At 42.7% G+C, this 21,199-nt stretch overlaps 1 protein-coding gene across 5 annotated transcripts in view; it reads left to right on the top strand.

Moving 5' to 3' along the window:
• The first annotated feature begins 1,215 nt into the window (after positions 1-1,215).
• The window catches only part of CARMIL1 (capping protein regulator and myosin 1 linker 1), a 173,698-nt gene continuing 153,714 nt past the window's right edge, over positions 1,216-21,199 (top strand). For 2 of the 5 annotated variants that reach the window (XM_052703340.1, XM_052703338.1), the window contains exons 1-2: positions 1,216-1,457; positions 4,459-4,556. In XM_052703340.1, coding sequence (XP_052559300.1) covers positions 1,418-1,457; positions 4,459-4,556 — 138 coding nt within the window. In that variant the 5' untranslated portion in view covers positions 1,216-1,417. The remainder of the gene's footprint in view (positions 1,458-4,458; positions 4,557-21,199) is intronic. The other 3 variants (XM_052703343.1, XM_052703341.1, XM_052703339.1) reach the window with 2 other exon arrangements.

Raw genomic sequence — 21,199 nt, 5'->3', positions numbered from 1 at the left:
AGTCTTTTTCTCAGATTTCTGCTGTTGCTTTCACTGAATACATTTCAGGTGCCTTAAGCAGACATTAATGACTTTGATCTCCCAGATCTGCTTGTGGAGTGCTGAAAGGTGAGGCTGGTGCAGCCACCCACCTCTCAGGATGCAGGACGACCAGGGGCGGTCATGCTGCATTGAAAGCCATCCTCACTGAAACTGTGCACCGCTGCCAGAGCATTCCAAGGCTGTTTCACCTCTTCCCTCCCTCTCCTCCAGTGAGCATCCTCGTCTCCTCATTTTATAGGTGCAATTAGGCAGCCCACGTGCCGCGTTTCTGTAATGCGGCTGTTAACGCCAAGTGCAACAAGCAGAACGCTGCGATTGGTGGATATTTCTATGGCCCTGGGAAAGGAGGCATACTTCTGGCTCCCTGCAGTGTGGTATAAGCCCAGGAACTCGCCTTTCCTTTGGCGTCGGGGTGCCAAGCCACCTGTAACTAGGGCATTGCCTGGAACAGGTGCTTCGGCGGCTGCTGTCCCTATGGAGACGCAGCGGCGGAGTGCGGAAGGGGCAGAGGAGCTCTGGATCAAAGGTTGTCCTCTCGGGGCTTGAAGGGAGCCGGGTGACGAGGACACACTCGATGGCGGCCACTCCCCGCGCTGCATCAGTGGTTTTTTAAAGGAACGCACTACAAGGGGGAATTCCGGGGAGGCGAAGCCCGTGAGGGCTGCAGAACAACACAAACGCCGCAGGGGCACCGCAGAGACAAACCCTCTCCCCCCCCCCTTTCAGTCGGAGACCCCTCGGCTTAAAATCGGGAGTGGGAAACCACCGTAAGAACGGGGTCTTGTGGCCGGGAAGGGCAAACCGGACCCTAGGGACGGTGGGATCTGCCGGGACGGCCGGCAGATGGCCCCCGTGGCCGCCGGGCTCTCCGCAGCGCCGGGGCCGGGGGGAAGGAGGGGCCGGCCCGGATCGCAGTGCCCTGGCGGGGGCGGGCGCCATGGCTCCGTGAGGGCGATGCTCCCGGCGGGCGCGGGCGGGCGGCTCTCGCGAGGTGAGCGGGGAGGGCCGGGGTGAGGGCTCCCGCCCTGCTGCCCGCTCCTCCGCCGCTGGGGCCGGGCGGGGGGAGGCGGGCGGCGCAGAGAGACCGGCAAGGGGGAAGGAGGGAGCCTCGGGGCGGGGGCCGCCCGCTCTCCCGCCCTCCCTCCCGCCTCGGGGCTGGCCGCGGGCGATTCCTCCCCTGGAAATGCCCCTCCCGGCCGCCGGGGCGGTCGTGCGGCGCGGAGGGAGCGGGCGGTGAATTGCCCCCTTCCCTCCGTCGGCGCGCACACACACAGGCGCAGGGCCGGCCCTCCTCCCCCGCCCCGCGGATTTCATGCTCGCCTGGCTCTGCGGAGGGACGGCGCGCCGCTGAACGGCCCCGCCGGGCAGCGCCAGCATGGCCGAGGAGAGCGCCGAGCTCCCCCGCGAGCTCATCGGTAAGGGCCGGGGCCCGGCGGCGGGGCGGGGGGAGAGCCGGGGGCGGCCGGGCTGCGCGGGGGCGGCTGGCGGGGGCTGCGGGGAGGCCGGGCTGCGGCCCTCCGGGGGTCCCCACGGGCGGAGCGGGGGTCCTGCGGGCAGCGACACGCGTGGGAGATCTCAGCCGGGGGGAGCCGCGCTGGCATCGGGTCCCGGAGCCTCGCAGCAGCTCTTCACAACGCTATGGAGGCTTTACGTTTCTTGTTTAATTCCCCCTGGGCACTGGCTAGTTCAAAACTCCTTTTTTTTCGTATTTTTTTTTTTCCTGCCTATGTACACATACGAGAGGCTATTTGTAATTAAAGTTTCATGGCCGCATGCAAACAGCCCTCCCGTGCTCCATGGTGTATGCTGAAGCAACCGTAGCTGCTGATGGGGATCTCCTGGAAATGCTGTCATCGCTGCTGGGAGCTCTCAGCACACGGATGGTTGGCAACCGGTGTCATACGGGGATAACGGGTCTGCTGTTGCTTCAGGACCTGATGTCACCCTGTTCGAGTGTCTTTTGGTTTTAGAAATTGGGTTGCCTCTTGAAGTGCAAACCGAGAGTCTCATCTGGGGGGGGATGAATAACTTCAAGTGTTGCCTTTATGGCAGATGGAAACAAATTTGTCAGGCAAGGAGGTACATGTTGCATTGAATACAGTTTTTACAAGTATCTCCTCCTTCATTGACTGTGTTATTTTGACATCCATGGCTTCAGTCAGAGAGTGCTTTTGCTGGGATACAGTTGTAACACTGACAAAACACTGGTGAAAATCCACTTGCAAAGTTACAGTTGTGACATGGTAGTACTCATGTGGGTTTGTATTGTGCCCCTGTGCACCACAGGCAGGGTGCAGTGTGTATTACAGAAAAAAGCAAATCGGAGCATCCTTGAGCACTGTAACACATTCCATCCTCTGATGGCCTTGGGCAGTGGTAAAAAATGCCCCCTCACCTTGATCCTGATGCCCTGTGTTCACCCACCACGTTGTCTGCATGCTATGGGGTGTGTTGATCTGTTTGTGTGAGCAAGTTTGATTTCCTGTAGCATTTTGGTATCCACGTGTTAAAAGGCAACTTTATAAATAGGCTTTTGGAAATAACTCTGCTATGAGAGCAGGACAGAGGCTACACCTTAAGCCTTAGTGATAATGTGTGCAGAGGGGGGGAAGGACAATGCATGTTTAACTGGGAGCAGGAATGTCTGAGCTGCAGCTTTTGTTGTTACTCACTTCCTGTGTGACCTTTGTCAAGTCACGTTGGTCATAGTCTTTTAAAAATAAAAGAAAATAATTTAAAAAGAATCCCCCTGTTCCCATTGGCTTACCCAGATCTGCTCCTGCGAGGTGCTGGAATCTGAAAGTAGTTACTGGTGTAGAAAATGAGTGAGCACTTGAAACTGAGAGCCTTGACTTTGTATCTCTAGCACCTGATCTGACAAAGTACTTTGCAAGTCCACCTACCTCCAGTGTGTACAAAATAGTTTGCAGCCACATGGGAAAAAAACTGTGAAACTTAAATCTCAGAAACTTCTTCAGCCCTTTCAAACAGGTACAGCCTGGAGCCTGGCTGAGCCCCAGACCCTTCCTCTCCCCATCACTGCTTGAAATAACCACAGAACCAGGCGAGAGGAAGTCTCAGAACACAGCTCCCACTGTCGAGAGGGAGGATAGGGTCGGGCTTTCCCCTGGCCCTGCTACCTGACTGCCTGGGAAGCTGGCTGCCCAGCTCCCTACCAAGCCTGAGAACGCTGGCAGCCTGCCATGGGCTGGCTGCTACTGAGGAGCTCTTGTTTCCTGATAGGAAAATTAAAATTCCTGGGGAAAACATTTTGATTTGGCAGAAAAAAAAGTTCCTTCTGGTGGACAGTCACACCGAACAGGCTTACTTCTGACCTGTGCACCCTTCTGCCCTGCAGGCAGGGCTCCTAGACTTGATGTTTGGATGAATGCAGTCAGGCTATCAGAAGGAAATTGTGCTGGAATGCTGTAATTAAAAGCCCCAGGAAGAGCCTGCAGTCTTCAATTTTAGCTTTTCAACTTAAGCCTGTGCAAGGGCGAAGTGTGTGCACCTGGGAGGGTGGAGAGTTGCCTTTGAGTTTTGTCCTGTGGCAAATAGGTTAATGTGTTTAAAAGATTTCTTTCTCATTCCTTGTATGAGGGTGCTGGGTAGCAAAACATATGGAAGGTGCCAAATTGGCTCTTCCAGTCAAACTCCTCTGTTTATCTGCTACTTATATCAGTGTTAGTCATTTCTGACATGATTCCATGTGTATGAGTTCCCTTCAGACCAGGGTTCAAGTCTTTAGGGGAAAGGCTTGTTCATTTGGTACTTGGCACAGACAGTCTGTATGTGTGTATGTCTATGCATGTGAAAAATTATGGCAATTAATGTAAGTTTGTTGGCACCTTTGTCATTAGGAGCTGGGCTGAGACCAGGGCTGCCTTGCACAGCACCCATTGCATAGTTGTCAGATGTTGGTGGCTGGGAATTGAATCTTGAATGTGCAATGCACAGAATGTGCCAATGCTTGGTTTTCCATCACCTGACCCATTTAGCTCCCTGATAGTAACAATAAAGGGTAGTATTTCAGTAATACAAGAAGTTAATTGGCTTCAGCAAGCTTTTCAGGTATGAATAATAGCAAGTGAGGAATTTGCTGTATTTTCTCTAGGCAGAGCTAAGCAATGCTGGGGCTTGTCTTGGGAATGCTTTTGATGTGTAGAGCTGGAAAGAAATACAAAATTATGTTTAGAATACTGGCATATGAAATATCTAATCCTTCCATAATAGATGTGAATTACTGTGTGGATGATGTACTTAATAAAAGTTGTACTTGCTTGCTGGTGGTTCGTACTGTTGCACAGGCGTAAGTGCAAGAAACATAGTTGTGGGTCTTCCTGAAAATGTGACTCTGAAATCAGTTTCCTTCTCATGTTGACATGGAAAATATTTAATTAATGTATTTTCTTTCAGAAAGCATCAGGGATGTTATTGGAAGGAAAATCAAAATTTCAGTCAAGAAGAAAGTAAAGCTGGAAACCAAGGGAGACAAAGTAGATAACAAAATATTGGTGAGTACAGTAGATTGGTTCAACTTGGGGAGTAAAATCCAGTGTCTTTCCAGAAGGCATTAATATTTCTCTTGAAAGATTCTTTGATTTTTTTGTGTACTGTTAGATACACAACGTCACTTCTTTTTTACAAGTTTGTGAAGCAAGTTGGTGTGCAGGCTGCATGTTTATCACTGGTTTATCATTCATAGTTAGGGCATGGTGTGGATTTATTAAGATTAGGTGTTACTAGAATCTGATCTAAAATCATCTGCTGCCTTTGCTGGTGAGGTTTCTTGTTTACATCAGTAAGTTTTGAGTGGAAAAGAAATGGGAAAGGAAGTATATGGAATTACTAATCTTGTGAGACTTTCTTGAAGTTGTTATGCAATGAAGAATGACTGTAAAGTTGTGCTTCTAAAACTCAAATGGCTATTTATACTTTTCTAGTATTAAGTCACTATCTCCATTTTAAAAGAAATGCTTACTGTGTGGGATCCTCCATTGTCATTCCTAAAACTAGTGGGGGAAAGTGTCTAATTAATCTCACTTAAGTATGCTTTCCTGTTTCATCAAGAATAGTTTTGCTGTCCTCTTTTGATAAGGAGAAAGCTGCAATAATGAGCTGGTTTGCGTGCATACTGTCTCAGATACTTGGATATGCAAAAGGAGACAGAACTTCATTTCTTCTTTCTTCTGAAACTGCTCTATCAGGAGAATAACAAATGCAAATAACTACAATACTGCTGTGATGCTTTGCAAGATGTTTTAAATTTGTTGCTTTGCATGAATAAGAATGCAATTGCATGTTTGGAAGTTTTGTCATTGGACCTTTGTTAGAGATTTTAGATACCTGCTCCATGTTGATAGTCTGGTTTTTAACAAGAACACAACTTATTAATCAGTTCTAAATTATCTTCGTAAAGTATGAATTTCTTATTCAGGGCAGCAAGACTGTTGATAACCGTCTGTATTTCAGTGAGAGTAGCTACTAAAGGAATTTAAAATATTTTCTGCTTGGTGTCTACCCGTATTATTTATAGCTCCTGAGTTAAGTTTGCTTCTGTACCGGAAATAGTTGAGGATGTGAATGTTGATTGTTCATCTCTATTTAGTTGAAAGCCGTGTTTACAGGGAAGGCTGACAGTTTCACTGAAGCAGTAACACTTGATTGACTTCTTGATTTACACAGAATCATTATTGATATCAATAGTGAAATGCATTGTGGCAGTACTGTAGTACTGTTCTGACCTAATGGGACCAAAAGAATGTCAAGCTTTGAATCCTCAGTGTAGCATCTGAGGTATGTGCTATTCAGTGGTGAAATGCCTAAATGTGATGACTCAGATCATTTTTTTCCCTGTGATCTCCTAAACTCTCAGGTGGGAGACTTTAATCTTTTATGGCTAGAAAGGTACTGAAAGGGAAGGAACCTCTTTAAGGGGTTCTCAGCTTTCTCAAGTAGCTCTTGTGTGCTTGCATGCTACCTTCAGCGCACAGGATAAGCCTTTCAAGGATATGAAAGAGGGTGTTGTCTGGTAGAAACATTTATTCTTTGATGCAGCCATGCAGAGGACTTGTATTGCAAGAAAGGAGAGAATGCTTTCATGGTTAGAGAAACTGACTGTTGACTGCTGGGGGTGGATTTCATTTTCTTCTGCTATGGAGTCCCTGTGTGAAGCAGTACAAATCACTTTTTTTTTTTTTTTTTTTTTTTTTTTTTACAACATTTCTTTACCTATGTATGGTTACTTTTATTTTATGTGGTTTTCTTTTCAGAAATGCTGAGTGTCCTCTGCAGTGGCTGAAGCCAGTGGAGACTGTGGTTTCTTTTTAGTACAGAATGTTCTCTGAGATGCAGGGTGATCTGAAAAAATGATACCAGCTACACCTTGAGTGTCTTCAGTTAGTGGAGACTTTGGTGCTACTGTGTCTAGATATTGTAATTTCTTGTCTGTGACAGAGGAGATGAACCTTCCTCTCCTCAGAAGATTCTGAAAATAAACAACCTTGCTTAAGAAACATGCAGGTGCTTTATGATAAACATCACGGAAAACCACACAACAAAATGAAGAATTCTTGCACTCCAAGCTAGGATTTAATGGTATTTGGCAAAAAATACATATTTTTTTGCCAAAAAATTGGCAAATTGCAGCACATTATCCAATGCAGATGAAAGTGAATACTGAGTAGCTGTACCTTGAGTGAGCATGTCAAGCTGAATTAAGTCTTGGTGGCAAAAGCAATTCACTAATTAAAATCTATATCCTTAAGTGCATGCACCAGGGTGCTCAAACATGACTGTGTGGACAACCTTCATGCCAGTGCTTCTTGACTCCTGAAAGCTTAGCTTTGAGATGCTTGTGCTCTTCTGAGCAAGGCCTCTTGAGTTCATGTGTAGCAATTAATTGTTTTGAGATTTAGATTTAAATTTTATTAGTAGTTGAGTGTTTAGAAGCAAGTTAACCAGCATGCAATGGATTCTGCACTTAATAAGTAGAAAATCCTGTTGCACTTGGTCTAGCCAATGCCAGCACCGTGGTGGTATGCACTCAAGTCTTTAGAGGAGGTTGATCACAGAGGCTCAGTGATCTCTCATCCTTCCTTCGTAAGTAAATCCAGCAACATCAGTGACACTTCAAGAAAAGGAGATCATTTTTAAAAGCCTGTGCTTTGCATGTAGCTGTAAAAACACTTGACCTCTTGCCCTGTTCATGATGTGTTCAAGATATAAAGTAGTAGAATATGGATATAATCATACACTTCAGTCAAGTAGACCTGCTCTAGCAAATTCCTCTTAATTAAGATGAAAATTGGAATCTGAGACCAAAGAAAAAAACAGTGAGGAAAAAAAAAAAAAAAGAATGCTGCTAAAGATGAAGACTGTTAAGATGGTGAAATTGGTGAATGAAGTCCATGCCTACCTCAAGATAGCTTTAGAAACTTTAGGATCGCAGATGTAGGTGCCAGAGATTTGAAATTATGACTTGGGTGTTTTGATACAAGACATATTTCTCACTCTGCATAACTACTTTGCTACCTCAGTAATCTCATTTTGCACTTGTTTGGTTTTTCAGTTAATCATAATGATACAAACCAGCAAGACTCTGAACTAACTCTGATCTGTGATGTTGTCTGGCCACAGAGATGGAGGCTACAAACTGGTGTCTAACACTGAAAGAACAATAACCAACTTGAAAAACCAATGGCCAGCTTCACTGGGCTTCTGATGAGTCCCCAAGCAAATAGGGTGAAACCACAGCCCTACCCAAGTTGACTTTCTATTACTGGAGCAGCGAGGTCCTGCTCCAGGTCAAGGCTTTAGCCAGCCATTTGCTAGCAGCTAGAGCCTACCTGTGCCACCTCAGGATGTGCACAGCAACCAAACCCCAGCAGAGCTCCTCGCACACACCAGTAGTGGGCTCTGTGTTTTTCCTGCCCAAGGAGAATGCTGCTGCAAGACTGGTCTGTTTTAAGCCACAGCTGATGGGTGTGTAGAGGTTTAAGTTGTAATTTGAACACTGCTGGTTCTGTTCTGGCGTCATAAGGAATCATGCATGATGCCCTGTCCAGGAGAAAAATGTGTTTATGATGTTGCTTTTTAAGCCTCTGTGATTATCGGATTACTACCTGCAGACAATCTCCAGTAGGAAACTGGGCTTCCTGCTTCCAGTGTGCATGGCGCTACTCTTTTCCTCTCAAAATCCAAGGTATCTGTAGTGTTTTGATGAATACTTCCCACTGCAGTTTCTTCCTATCAGCAAGTCATTGAAAAGTGGAAATTGTAAGGCAATATAGTATGTCTGATCAGCTTGTTATAAAATACTTCTGTTTTTAGGAGTGATTCGTGATGGACAAATATTCCAAGGTACTTCTTATTTTTATTCTGCCTTATTAACAATAAAAGGGAATAATTATGGCCTAGTTTCTTGTAGATTAGTTTTGCTTTTCCAAATGATTCTCATACATACAGCAAACAGTTGCATTCTCTGTATGGCTGCTCTGTTGTGATTTTGTTTTTGTTTTAACGTTTCCCTAACCTTAAGGTCAGGAGAGTGTGATGTGATATAGTAACTGAGAGCACTTTATTAGGAAATCCCATTGAGGAATCTCAGTTACATTGCTGCCCTCAGGTCATTCATGTTCTCCTTGTTAAAATATTGCGGTGCTACTTCTGGAACCCTGACAGTTGCTTTGGCAGGTGGCTCTCCTTGAAATACTCTGTATGCTTAACATGGGTTTACTGAGAGTAATTCATACGTCCTTGTCACTTTTTTGGGGGGCGTATGTTGCCAAAGACTTTGGAAACAAAATGCCTGCTTTACTTTTTCAAGCAGGTTTATATTTATTGTGTGCACATGGTGAGATTTCATGGTCTACATTTGAAGATTTGCTGCTAAAGAGTGAAAAATTATTATTATTATTATTTTTAAATATATATTATATATATATCTGTATTTACTTCTAAAGGATCAGTTATGGCCCTCTTGAGCACTGTCCATGTAGAGGTGCAAAGAACCTGGCTGAATTTATTGAAGCAGCTGAATAAAGCTGAGCTGCTGTGCCTGTTCAACTATAGGGATAGCAGTCTCAGAGTGGAGGCAGTAATATTCTGCAGAGCCAAAACTATTTTGGGATTAAAAGCTCTGGTGCTTGTTTCCCGTTGCTTATCTTTTGTCGTGATCCATCTATAGTTTTCAGTCTGAATAGAGATGAAATTCAGTATCCAAGTAAGAGCAAGCGTAAAAAAATATTCACTTCTATTAAATCACTAAGATGTGAAGCTTACAGGGTAGTCCAAGGTTGGTTTTACATAAAATGTGTGTTATCTTGTGCTTTATATCATGACAGCTGGTGTGTGAATATGATCTGCTGTATGGACATTCCTGTAGAATAATGGAGTTTCCTCTTCCAAGCCCACAACACTGAGTGTTATGACATGTATCTTAAGTGTGTATTTATAAACATGAAAGGAAGTAGGTGTTGGTACATCCCTCATGTCAGGAAATGTAAATAAAGCAAGAGAGAGTAATAAAAAAAAAAGTGAAAATTTATTTTAATCAGTTTATAAGATGAGTCTTAAAACAATTGAACTGTGACTGATTGCTGCAGAAAATTGAAATAATAAGAATGCTACTGGAAAGAGAACGTACAAATCCAGTTGTATTATTATGCAGTTAATTTACTAATGCAGTTGTATATAAATTTGTTATACTTAGTCCCAAAAAAAGAATTTTTTAATAAACTTGCCCAGAAATGAATTTTTAAAATAAATCTACATACAAATCGTGCACTGATCCATAATGCCTGGGAGGTTTTACACGCATAACATTCTGATGTGCTGATAGAACATGCAAAAGGTAAAATCATCCTTGCTGAGTAGCTTCCACTTCTAGGAATAGAATCCAGAATCAACCAAGTGGAGAGAAATGGTACCCTTCCCTGTGGGCTGCTGGGGCTGGCAATTGCAGTTTCTTCTTCAGTTTCTCCTGATGGCTGCTACTTGCAGTTTTCCTTCTCTTCCCCTTCCTTATTTGTAACCTCTCCCCCACTGAAAACACATACTGCAGGAAGAACCGTGTGTCTTGCGTTTAAATCAGTGTTGACACACTTGAATAGGTTTTTAGCATTATAATAGGAATAAACTGTGAGGTAGTGCTTGGGCATTCTGCTCCTTTCCTTCAGGTTTGTCTGCCTTAAGGGTAAGCAGTAATCTACTCTCTAATTAAATTGGCCTTTGACCAAAGCGGAACAGTCCTTTTTCTCTGGCTACCCAAGCAAAAATGCAAATTTTCCACAGCCCTGGCTCTTCTGTGTCCTTTTGAGTGCAGCTCTGCCCCGAGCTGTATGCTTTCTTTGACACTTGATTCAGGCATGGAAGATTTCTTGCACTTTGAGAGTATAGTGCATTCTTATATTCTCTGTAATGTGTGCTTTGGGAGGGTAGAATTATGACTTTATCAGAAGATCAGCTTGCTTGCACTTGACTTCTTTAATTCTGGACAATTGGCATACCTAGAAAAAGGTGAGAAAAGGTGACTGCTTCCATTGCCCGGAAAGCAGCTGCCTTTGTTCTGTCTCAGGTACTCAGCACCCACCTACACACAGAGTGTGTAGTGTCCTTATCTGTGCTCTGCAAGGAGGGAATATAAACACTGCCTCAATCTTAGTGGCTTCTGGTTTTCTGTTCACTGCTCTCAGGAAGACAGGACTGGTAGGAAGGACTCCGCTGTGGCTCTGAATGACACACAGGATCTTTCCTTCTATCAATTTTTCATAACCCAATAAAATAATCTATTTTTTTTTTTAAACCATCATACTCTTTCTATTTCTTTTGCTGAATATATAATGTACCAAAGTGGTTTGCTAATGTACTTTTGTTTCCAGAGTGCCTGACTCCCTGCCACTGTAATTTATGAAATGCAACCTTCCTAAGTGAGGATTTGCATTGAAATCTATGAATAAAAGTGGCAGAAGAGCGAATATTACGCATAATTTCCAAAAAGCTTGAAATGAAAAATATGAAATGAGCATTAGGGTCAAGTTCTTGTCTTTGTCGCTCTTCACCAATGATGGCTGTTTTTTCAAGAAAGAAGGCTTTGGGGAGCTGGGGGGAAGAAATAGAGTATGTGTTATTTGGTGGACCAGTATAAATTCAAAAATCTTGTCTATGTTGTTTTTTCTCTCTTGGCTTGCTTTGTCTGCCTTGTCTGGAGATTCTTACTCAAAGGAAAGATTTCTTGCCCGTGAAATGTGGCTCACTTTATTGTAAGCAATGTGGGGGATGCAGTGAGCTTAAAAAAAAGACCACAAGGTCTGCTAATTGAAAAGCCAGTGCCATGCATGGTGAAAAATGCTGTCTGTTGCTTGAGAGCCCCTCTCTTTGGCCGTTGTTGTGGTGGAGGATTTGGGAACATGCCCAATTTGTCTGATGATTAAAATATTTACTTGGGATCACCTACAGTTCTGCTGCTTTTTTTTTTTTTTTTTTTTTTTCTCCTGGCAGAAGTAATTTAAATCTGTGTAAGATAATTACAGGCCAAGTATGTAAAATTATTTGTTAAATGTAATTGCTGCTAAATGTGCTTTGTATTACTACCGCAGTCCCCAAGCTGATTCTTGCCCTCGTTCGTGTCTAATAGCTCCCTATTTCCAAAACACCCCCTCTGCCACAACTCATGATTGATAGCTTTTTGGTTAATGATGGATTCCTTAATTTGAACATTTAAGATGATGAAGTATAACTTGAAAATTTAATTACAAAAGGCAGGGTCTGATAACCTTGCATTCCTGAAACAGCCTTACTGAAATTAATTGGTTTGCTCAGGTTAGGGGGAGCCAGGGGAGCGGAACAGGGTCCAGCTATGTGCAACTTGGGGCTTTAACATTAGTGTATTGTAACAAGTTGCTGCTGGTTGCTGTAAAATGAGGAGAAAAGGGCGCAGCTGAAATGCCTGCAAGATAGAAACCGAAAGCAAGTGAGGAACAGTTTGTTCTCGGACAGGTGATGTTCCTGGTTCTTCTTTGCACAGTGACTCTTATAAAAGTTGAAAATCGTGGACGTTTCTTATGGCGGTTGAATGTTCTGCAGCTTATTCCCTGGGCTGATAGATGGCATTTGAATCCCTGCATATTGTAGAAGACCTCTGTGACAGGACAATAGGCTTAAGTGTGTATGAGGGGATGGAAAACAATTGGGTAGAGGCTGGGCCTGGGCCTATTTTCCCTTTAAGAGTTCTCTCCTGCATTGCTTTTTTCGTGGGGTGGCTGTACTTGTTTCTTTGCTTTTTGGATAGGCCAGTGGGTACATTTAACTCTTTCCCCTTTCTTCAGTTAAAGCAATGGTTAGCAAGAAACACGCAGCCTGTAAAGTAGGCAGCAGTGCGTTTGGGCTCATTGAAAGCTCTCTTAATAGCCACTGCTTAGGAAGCTGAGGCCACTTGAAGCAAGCCATTTCTATTTCATGAATGTTTGGAAGAAGCATGCCAGAGACACATGTTCATGAAATATGCACTTCAGGCAGATGCCTCTTCCTCTTGACACATCCTCAGTTCTCTGACTGAACTGCATCCTCTGCTTGTACATTAAACTTTGACAATCAATCATATTTGTAACCCTTTGTGAACTTTTGTGGATTTGAGCTAAGCTATCAATATCTACTTAGGGTTGGAGTGGAAAACAAGAGGGTGATGTAGTTGCTACAGAGAGGTTTCTAGGTAGATCTGATTAGGGGAAATGAATGGCTGTTGACCCTGATCTGAATTGGGAGATGGGGCATTGCTACGTTTGTTTAGGGCTGACCTTTGAATAAAATGGCTTCTATCTCTGCCTTCGAGACCACTAGCAACTATTCATGCAAAGGGGAAAGCTTACAAAGGCTCATCTCCAAACAAGAGCTTGAGCCTGGTGCTTAAGAATAGTACTGTCCTTTACCCCGAGATGCAGCTGGAGGAGCCTTAGTGAAGGTAGGTGAAGGTAGGTTGACGTTTGGGCTTGTGGTGCAGCAAGTTTCAGCTGAAGATCTTCTTTTCTGGTTTTTATAGTGTAGCTAGTAAGCATTTGAGGAAATGCTAACTTTGTTAGGCGTTACTGCATTAATGAGAAATAATTACTGATATCTCCACGAGGTTATTCATATTACAAATCTAAACTAGATTTTGTTGAAGCATGTTGCTGTGTGCTGTGTACACTTGTTGCATACTTTCTGGGTATCTTTAATTTTCCCTTTCCCATCTCCCTCCTTGCTGTTCTTCATCTTCTCTTCAGGAGATTCCAGGAAACTTTCCTATATGTGGATTGCTCGCAGAACTCATGCTTGCTTTTGAGCTTCCCCCTGCTCTTACACTAGCATCCCATTTTCTCAGAAGTGCATTTCTTTTCTTCTACTTCCTTTCCTCACCAAGATAATGCTGATGTATTTGGAGGCATGTGTATTCCCACAAATACAAGAATGATGGACATAAATTAGTGTTACTGCGCTAAAGAAAAATAAATGACTGTTATCAGTTTCTTCTTTGTTTTGTATATGATTGCACATGATACTACTCATATAGAAGGAACATTCTTTGCTTGCTTGTTCTCAGGTTTCATCGATGTTAGATCTATGTTACTTATGTCATGGGAACAGTTTGGTTTATACCTGGCATTATGGGCTGTTGATATAATTTGGCTTTAGGCTCTTCCTACATTTGGCAAAGTAGCTTTCTTTGATTTGAAAAGGAGTAAACACATTGCTAGCATCTCAACAGGTTTTTACATAGAATATGCAAGTCCTGAGGGGACAAAAGGCAGTATGATGGCTACAAGTCATGCTTGGCACTGCTCTTTCCATCTCTCTAGGTAGATGAACTGACGTGTTTAAAGAAAAAAGTAACAACAATAAATAGAGCTGTGGTATAGCATGGCAATTTAAATGCGATTAGCTGATGATGTGGATAGTTCCACAGCAGTCTAATATCTTATATTAAAAAAAAATAGCTTTAAAATCATTTCGTCTGTGAATAGAATGCTGAGTTGCCCAATTTTTACAGTTCTCTCTTAGCTTTGGGAAGACATTTTCTAAAATATTTGGAAATGCCAAGCGATTTAACTGCTTGTGCAATCTCTACCGTTTCCTTCACAAAGGATTTCACAGCCGCTCTTCTGCCATTTATATGCTTACCTCACGTAGGCAAATACGCAAACTGCAAAGCAAAGCTGAATGCCAAGTGTTTGCAGGTTTCTGTATAGGTATGTCAACTCCAGATTTGAAAAACAGCTTATCTGGAGAACAGCAGTGGTCAGTCTTTAGCCAAATCCTAAGAGAAGTCTTCAGAAATAGCCTAATCCAATAGGGATATATGTTTCAGTTGAAAACTGCTGCTGGTTTTTGCCTGCTCAATACTGTTAAAAATGCACAGGTCTCAACTCTTCAAATTTACATATTCAGATTAGATTTTAGGTGGCAGTAGGATTAATGCCGGCACTGAAAACACCTTTCTTTTTTGCTGCCTTAACTGTGATCTTTTATCAGCAGACAGGTTTATTAAATTTAGTAAATGCTTTTTGTAAGCCTTTGAAATATGTTTTTGCCCCCTTAAATAATGTGAAAACAGCTCCCAACACAAAAGCTGAGGATTGAGTTTGTTTCATGTGCTGTATCTAATGTAATGCTATCCTGTTGAAGTCCTTCCTGTAACACGATTAGATCAATGTGCTGTTGTTTGTATGTGCGTGAAATTGTGTGAAATTAAAATCCTGCAGGTTTTTGTATGGTATTCATTTATCACAAATGTAGCCTTAATGCAATTTCAGTAGGTCTTTGTTCAACCTGAATAGTTAACAAGTTTGCCTAAAATAGATTATTATTCTATTTCCCTGTATTTTTTTCTGGTCCTTTTTTGGGAGAGGGATGGGAGAGTGAGGAAGTACGCTTCTTATTTTTCCTTCCTGGGGGTCTGTATGCTCATGCTATACGGAAGAAGTCGCAGACAATTGTTTGAAATCAAGACTGTACTTAAGAATATTTGCATGATTTAAGGAAGCCGTTCTGCCTCCCTCTTCACCTCTGTCCTCGTTCCAGCCTTCCACTGCTCCCCAGGATCTGATTTGTATGTTGCTGACAGTGCTTCTCTCTTTAACCATTAGCCAGCAGTAAGCTTGAATGGAGGTTATTGCACTTGTGTTTGATGCAGAACTTTAGGTAGGGACCTCATTTCCTTGCCTTCCCAGGTGCTGCTAGCATGGATACCAGAGCTGCATGCTGCTGCTGTTCTCTGGCTGAGTAGATAACAGTGTGTCAAGCCAGGTGCATGAATCTGCTTGGTGGTGCTTGACTTCAGGACTGGATGGGAACAAGGCATTTGCTAGCTGTGCTGCTCTCAGAGCACCAAAAGTGAAGTTGGAGATTTCTATCAGAGGGAATGCATTTTCTTACCATCCAGTTACAATATACACACCCTGTGAGAAGCCAATACTGGAAACATTTTTCCAAGCAATCTTCTGAAATAATTTCTAAATAATTTCTAAAATAAATAATAATAATAAAATATTTCTGATTGTACAAAAGGGGATATACAGTCCGAGGGAATGGCAAAAAGGAGTAACTTTTTCTGCCTTCCTGTGTCACAGGTTCTGAAGTGGTAATAGCAGCTTTTTCTGGAACATGGAAGAAGTTGGCACAGACATCAGACTTTCAGCCTGGCAGGAATTAAGCAAACTGCTTTATTGTTCTTGTGTTTTTGTGTTCTCTTGAAATAAGTTTTTTCCATGGATTGAGCAAAGAGTTTGAGTCCAAGTAACCTACCATTCTCACAGGGCTTTAGTTCTCAGTAATTTCAGGCCTGATAAAAGGCTGTAATTTCAATACAGTTTTTTATTTACACCATTACAGTTAAGTTTTTGTGGGTTTCACAAACTGCATGGGCTTTGTTTCTGTAGGAATACCACTGTGATAAGTTAAGCAAGTTGAGAGAGAATTACAGAAGAATATATAGAACACCTGTGGCAGAGAACAGGCAGTGCTCCTCCCTCTCACAAAACCGTGTTTGAAGCTGTTCTTTACCTTTGAGATCCTGTACTCTGCACTAATCTTAAAAAAATGAAGTATGCTGACAAAATCCCTGAAACATGTGGGATCTAGATGTGTCTTTGGAAGGCTGTCTGACTGATTTGGCAGAGCACGGATTTTACCATCTCGTGTCTTTAAAGACACTGAGCTCTGTACCTATTGGTATCAGATGGCACTTCTTGGGGTAGCAGAGAGTTTTCATAATTGACCTTTGGATAATGTGGTTGCTTTGTCTAGTAGAACAAAGAAACAAACAAAAGTCATAGAATATCCTGAGTTGGAAGGGAGCTGTAAGAATCACTGAGTACAAGTCCTGGTTCCAAGTCAGGAACATCCAAAATCTAAACTTTATGAGAGCAGTATCTAAACGCTCCTTGAACTCCAGCACTCGGGGCCGTGCCCACAGCCCTGTGCAGCCTGTTCCATGCCCACCGTGCAAACCTGACCCCCAGCTGCTCTCCCCTGACGCAGCTCCATGCCTTCTCTCAGGCCCTGTCTCTGTCACACAGAGCAGAGCTCAGCGCTGCCCCTCTGCTCCCTGTGAGGAGCTGCAGCTGCCATCAGGTTTCCCCTCAGCTCCTCAGCTCTGCTGACCAAACACAGGGACTTCAGCTGCTGCTCATGCATCTTGTCCTCCAGACCATTCAACATCTTTGTAGCCCTACTTTGGACATTCTTCAAAAGTTTTATATCTTTATGTGGCCACGTTGAATGCCATCTTTTTAATTTAGCCTGCGGAAATCCATTGAATACGGATCTGCCGTGCTTCTGCAGTTTCTGAGTAACCCAGCTGCTCTGTTACATTGAACTGTGTCTGCTTAAGGTGTGACCAAAACCCGATTCTGGTTTCTTAGCTCAAAGTCTCTCAGAGTGCTCTCAGGTGAAGTCAGGAGCTAGGTGTTGCAAGGTGAGGAGTGGATTGGATTGGACTGGATTGCTCTGTTTAGGGCTTTGTGCCCTACCTGAAGGTTAGTGGGTCTGCTGCAGTGTGATGGATCCAGGCAGTGGGACTGGATATTTGGTTAATTCTTAAGGCAGTGTGCATGCACTGACATGAGGAAACTTAGTATCTTGGATATGGTAGCCTCTGGCAGTAGCATTAAGCTCCTCTATTTGTTTTTTCTTCTTTTTTAAAATTCGTGTCTAATGGAAAATCTGTTCTGAGCTGATTTTAGTATTACTTGGAGGTAAAAATTCCCAGCGGTTTTCAGTTATCAGTATACCACTGTGTGGCAAGATTGCTTTCAAGCATCTGAAATGGGGATATTGATGTTTTCCTCTCCTGTAGGCAGAGTTCATGCGTAAAATTAATGTCGAGCTTCTGAGGGTGTTGAATAACGACCCCTCCCATGAATGTATACCAATGCACATGATGTTATACCTATTGGTGCTTAGATTGTACTGTGTCTTAAAGAGCCACTTTATTACATGTTACTCAATAAGTGCACATATATATATATTTCAAAGTTAGTTACAGTCTTATTTTATTTTAAGGTCATTAGAGTAACCAAAATGAGAGGCAATAAAATCACCTGAGCTCAGCATGTTGCCTCTTGCACTGAGGTGATGTTCAGCTGCTAGGTGGTTTCTGCAGACAGTGTGTCTGCAGGTTCTGCATTGTCTGTTTGTTTCAGCCAGAGAACACCCCTCTGCCAACACATGCTGTGAAAAGCCTGAGCCCTGGCCCATCTTCTGTGCTGCTTGTAGCTTTATCTGCTTCGTTATTCATTATTAAATGCATACTTGACAAGTGCCATAAAATCCCTTTTGCTCTGGCTGAACCCAAGAACTGTCACTGAGAGTCTGAAGGGGTCATTAATTTTTGTTTAATGCAAATGCTGTGTATTTCTGCTTTCCACTAAGTGCTCTTCACAACAGCACACTTAAAAGACTGATAGATTCTCCCTGAACAGTCCTCTAAGCAGTGGATTAATGTAAGAATGAACTCCTAAATTTTTCCAGATTTCTATTTAACACAAAAACATGAATACCTTGTGTTTGAAAATGTTCCTGAAGGTCTGGTAATAAATTAGGTCCATGTAAAAATGAGTGTTCGTGCTATGCACTGTGTGTGTTGATATAAGTCCTGCTGTATTAAAACACATTGAAAGCACTCCCCATTAACACAGGCATTGAATAAAACTACAGGGCACGTTTCACTAACACAAACCACAAGGGTTCAAGTTTTCCAAAATTTTAATCTTGAAGTACTTGGTTTAAACATGTTCTGCAGTTTTTTTTTTGGTTTATTTTAAACTTTGTGATTAAGTAAACAAACAAATGCAGGCTTTGTTTTTCCTTCTTAAACTCTGTCTTATGTAAGCACTGGCTTGTCTTTCTGCTTTTATTAAGCGTGTTCTGACGCATTTGTATTATGTTAGAGAGAGTCCTTTTATTTATTCTTTCTTGTAGCAACATTCAAATATTTTGGAGCTATGACTCTACCTGGTACTAACCCAAAGCACCAGCTTTTCCTCTAAAGGGAGAACAGAGATCACAATTTGATAAGAAAATACCTTTTTAATGCAGATTTTTTGGTGATGAATTTACCCTGGCTAAAACTTCCAAGAAAATGTATGTATGTATATATTTGTTTTTAAAACATCAATTTTGAGACTGTTTTTTTTTTTTTTTTTGGCAAGAATTTTCTCTTGGGTCAAGAGATGTAGCCTCGGGACTCCTCATGTGATTGGATATAACAGCAGCAGTGGCCTGGAGACATCATTTTTACTGTCAGAATATCTAAGTGGGGGAGAGCTGACCCTTCCTTCTGAAAAGAGCAAAGAAGCAGATAGGAGGCTGCTTGGAGAGTATTTGAAAACAAGGCCAAGGAAAGGGAGATCAAGGCCAGAGGAATTACTTTCTGCACAGGGAGTTCCCCTCTTGTTTTCTGTACTGAACTGACTTCAGCTGTGAGCCATGTCCTTCTCCACACAGCAGAAGGCCTTGGATGGAAAGGCACATCTCCTTTTCTCATCAGGGGTCAACTTGTGTCTCTGTAATTGGGCAAACAGAAGCTGAACAGAAAGTGATGGAACTTAAGTGGCTTTGGAGGACTTGGTTAGGGTACACACTATGTGTTTTTATGGCCCTTATTAGTGAAGACATCCAAGGAACTAGGTCTACCCATGCCTCAGACTCTTGGGTTTTATCCAGTCTTAACTGTGACCATCGTAGCTGTTTCTTAGTTTCATTTTACTTGGCCGAGTCCTGGTTAAATAGCTGCTGAAATAGCTGTAGGATGGCAGGTGGTGCCATCCTTAAAATGCTGGTGGTCTCCTTAAAATGCTGTAGACTAGGTGAGGCTCCAGGAAACAATTTATCCTTCTGAGTGACAGACTCTTAGTCCTCTGCCCATCTTGCAGCTGTGGGGCGATTCCTTCTGGGCCATACTATCTCTTCAAAGAAGAGATGCTTGGTTTCTGGGTAAGCATGTAACTGAGAATCCTGGCTCTTGGTAAGCATGTGGCTGGTGCTGGTTTGGCACAAATGTAAGGAGTACTACCTTTTTATTTCAGTGTGGCAAAACTCACCTGAGTTTTGGGAAATCTAACTGGATCCATGAATGCCATCTGCAAGAAATAACCAATTGGATAAACTTTGTAGTCTTACTTCCTCCAGCTAGCTGAGTGTTTACAAAAATGCCACAGTGTTTTTTTTCTAGGTGGATTTGACACCTCTTCCTTGGAAATCTCAGACACACACACAGAACCTACTGTTCAGATGCTTGTGTGTGGCTTGATGGATAATTGTTTGAACTTCTTTCCTACACCCAAACTTGCTGTTGCTGGTGTAAATATTAGCGTTTTTCTCCTGCGAAGGTTCATATAGGCAAGGCCCTGCTGTTATTTGTGCCAGTGCTCTTTCAGTAAGTGCTGTCTCTCAAAGATTTCTGGAAGGAGTGTGGGCTTGTGTGAGAATACCAGCCTGTGTTGCTGAGGATGGCGTGCAGTTTGTTGGCTTAGCCTTGCTCTCTGAAAATCAGGCTTTGCTGAGATTTTTCTGCTTCCCTTCTGTTCTCCCTGCCATTTTGGTTTCTTTTGGTTGGTTGGTTGGTTTTTTTGGGAGGGAGGGAAGGGTTGGGAGAGTTGGGGTGTGGGAAGATGATTGTTAACACATCGAAACTCGAAAATAAAATTTTAGTGTATGTTTGCTTCAGGTGTTGTTATATCAGAGTACACGAGGATGGCATTAACTGTTGTTTATGAGTGAAGATTTAGAAATTTGGGACTGTCATGCAATCATTTATAATGGCTGTTTCTAGTGACAGAAAGCCAGAAGGATAATCTGTTACCTCAGGTCATATTGGCAGTCATGTCTGCTGTTGCATTCATTTCTTTGGATTTAGCAGTAATAAAAATGTCTGAACATAAGCTCTGAGAAGTATACTGATAACAGAGTGAATGATAAGTATGATTATTTAATAGCATTAAATACTTACGTAGAGATACATAAAAATCTCTAAGGAGCAGCATTACACCCATTCACACTGGGCATGGACCTTGAGTCTTCCCCCATACTCTCAAACCAAATAAATGTTTTGTTGTTGGTATGTTGTTTTTTGTTGGTTTTTTTTTTTTTTTTTTTCCTCACCAGTTTCAAAATGTGATTACTTGGATTGAATGAGGAGGATGATTTAGTGACAAGGGGATAAGATCTTGAATCCTGGAGTCATAAATGATAGTGGGAGCTTTCAGCAGCTGTTTATTTTCATAAGAAGGCAGACTCTTTTGGAAAGACTCCACTTACTGTGCAGCTGGGAAAACACATAGCAAGCAAAAATGCAGTTTGAGTTGGGCTTGATAAGCCAACTTTTTTTTTTTTTTTTTTTAAATTCTTCTTTTCCAACATGAAGTCTGTGCTTTCATGTAGGTGATTTTGGTGTAGTTCGGTGCCTTCCAGTTTGTGCTTCCCCAGTGAAGCTCTTTTGGTAAGCTCTCCTGCACAAGTGTTCTGTCTTTGAAGGGAAACTTAGTGTCTGTGTGCTGCCCTGATGAGCTGTGATTTCCTGGGGAGTCTGAGGCAGACATGAAGGGAGAGTGCAAATGGGAGGGGGAACAGCTGTTTACAAGGGTGGATAGTGATAGGTCAAGGGGAAATGGCTTTAAACTGAGAC

The sequence above is a fragment of the Tympanuchus pallidicinctus genome, unplaced genomic scaffold (genome assembly GCF_026119805.1).
Source record: "Tympanuchus pallidicinctus isolate F22 unplaced genomic scaffold, pur_lepc_1.0 scaffold5, whole genome shotgun sequence".
Classification (NCBI taxonomy): Eukaryota; Metazoa; Chordata; class Aves; order Galliformes; family Phasianidae; genus Tympanuchus; species Tympanuchus pallidicinctus.
Note: the sequence above shows the minus strand (reverse complement) of the source record. Positions and strands in the feature narration are given on the sequence as shown.